We start from the raw sequence: 2,056 nt of genomic DNA, 5'->3' as shown, positions 1-2,056 counted from the left end.
TTGAAGTTTCTTTATAATTTTAGCCATGTAGAATGTGGACGGGAAAGCAAATTTTTAGTCTGATATTTCGTCCTAACAAGAAATGTCTAGTGAAGGCGAATTTAGAGGCCAAAGGAAAATCGTACACCAAAGATAGGGAATTGTGCATAAAGGATTCTTATGTGATCATCAGAAACTCTGAATTGCTGTCTGGTACATTGGATAAAGGTCATTTGGGGTCTGGCGGTAAAAGTGGTAGTATTTTCTATGTGATATTGCGAGACTTTGGACAAGACTATTCCATTAAAGCTATGTGGAGATTAGGTAATATTTTACATGTTCTTTAAAATACGGATATTTAACAGTTTATATTTTGCAGCGAGAATGGCTTCGTATTATCTAATGAACGCTGGATTTTCGATTGGCATCGGTGATGTAACGCCCGGTGAAAATTTGATTAAACGTAAAAATAAATTGTTGAAGGATGGGTAAGTTTTTATTACAGTATTTAGTATTTTTATTTAGATGATTTTCTTTCAGTTATACTAAATGCGATGAATACATTAAAGCTATGGCTCAAGGTAAATTGCCTACACAACCTGGTTGCACAGTTGAGGAATCTTTGGAAGCTGTTATTCTGAAAGAACTTTCAGTCATTCGTGAGCACGCAGGTCAAGCTTGTGTAGCTGAACTACATCCTACCAATGGTCCTTTGATCATGGCTCTTTCTGGATCTAAGGGTACAAACATAGTAACAAATTTAAATTTTTTTTTTACTCAATTTATTAATTTGAAGGTTCATTTATTAACATTTCTCAAATGATTGCGTGTGTCGGACAACAAGCTTTGAACGGAAAACGAGTACCGGATGGTTTTGAAGACAGATCACTGCCACATTTTAAGCATCACTGTAAGTTAGACACTATTTCATTAATATTGCTCAAATTTGATATCTTGTATGCCTCTTAAATTTTAGCAAGAACTCCAGCTGCGAAAGGTTTTGTTGAAAATAGTTTCTACACCGGTTTAACACCAACCGAATTTTTCTTCCACACTATGGGTGGTCGTGAAGGTCTCGTCGATACAGCTGTAAAGACCGCAGAAACTGGTTACATGCAAAGGAGATTGGTCAAAGTAAACTTTAAATGCAATATTCATTAATACGAGTTATAACGTTTGTTTGCTTTTAGTCCTTGGAAGATCTTGTGGTCAATTACGATGGGTCAGTTAGAAACGCTGAAGGTGATATAGTTCAAATAACATATGGATGCGATGGATTGGATCCAACCTATATGGAAGGTAAAGATTGCCCGGTCGATTTTGACAGGGTATTGGAGCACGTGAAGGCCAAATGTCCGTACAGGGATGAACCGCCTTTGACCACCGATCAAATAAGGAGAGCGACGAAAACTTTCCTGAAAACCAACGCATTGAGCGATTGCAGCGAAGATTTCAAGCAGGAGCTGTTATACTTCATGGAGGAAATCGCTGATCGCATTGGAAAAATCGAGGCTAGATATAAAGACTCCACAGGACCTATATCGGAGATCGAACGACTCACGTGCAGCCAATTGGTAACGTTTCTTGAGACTTGTGGTCAGAAATACACGAGGTCCATCATTGAGCCTGGAACAGCAGTCGGCGCGTTGGCCGCACAGAGTATTGGAGAGCCTGGAACTCAAATGACACTGAAGACTTTCCATTTTGCTGGTGTAGCCAGTATGAACATCACTCAGGGTGTACCGAGAATCAAGGAGATCATCAACGCAAGTAAAGCAATCAGTACTCCCATCATCACAGCCCGTTTAGTCAATCCTCAAGATCCGGAATTTGCGAGGAAGGTTAAAGGACGCATAGAAAGAACTACATTAGGAGAGGTTTGAAATCTTATAAAATAACAAGGCACTCGTATTCATAGCCATTTTTCCTTCTTCAGATATGCACCTACATTGATGATGTTTATTCTGCAGCCGAATGTTTCCTTTTGATTCGTTTGAATTACGAGAGAATTAAGCTATTGCAACTGGAAGTTAACGCCGAGTCCATCAGATATAGGTATATTTATTTGTATTTCTAT

At 38.7% G+C, this 2,056-nt stretch overlaps 1 protein-coding gene across 1 annotated transcript in view; it reads left to right on the top strand.

Annotated features, from left to right (window-relative positions):
* The window catches only part of LOC108566229 (DNA-directed RNA polymerase III subunit RPC1), a gene marked incomplete in the record, with an annotated part of 5,367 nt that overhangs the window by 2,418 nt on the left and 893 nt on the right, over positions 1 to 2,056 (top strand). The window contains 7 exon segments of the mRNA XM_017926025.1: positions 24 to 303; positions 359 to 467; positions 520 to 719; positions 776 to 889; positions 956 to 1,113; positions 1,170 to 1,856; positions 1,916 to 2,056. The exon segment at positions 1,916 to 2,056 is cut by the window's right edge and continues 3 nt beyond it. Of these exon segments, the coding sequence (XP_017781514.1) occupies positions 24 to 303; positions 359 to 467; positions 520 to 719; positions 776 to 889; positions 956 to 1,113; positions 1,170 to 1,856; positions 1,916 to 2,056 (1,689 nt within the window).

The sequence above is a fragment of the Nicrophorus vespilloides genome, unplaced genomic scaffold (genome assembly GCF_001412225.1).
Source record: "Nicrophorus vespilloides isolate i.1.1-1 unplaced genomic scaffold, Nicve_v1.0, whole genome shotgun sequence".
Taxonomy (NCBI): domain Eukaryota; kingdom Metazoa; phylum Arthropoda; class Insecta; order Coleoptera; family Silphidae; genus Nicrophorus; species Nicrophorus vespilloides.
This window is presented reverse-complemented; position numbering and strand designations above follow the sequence as displayed.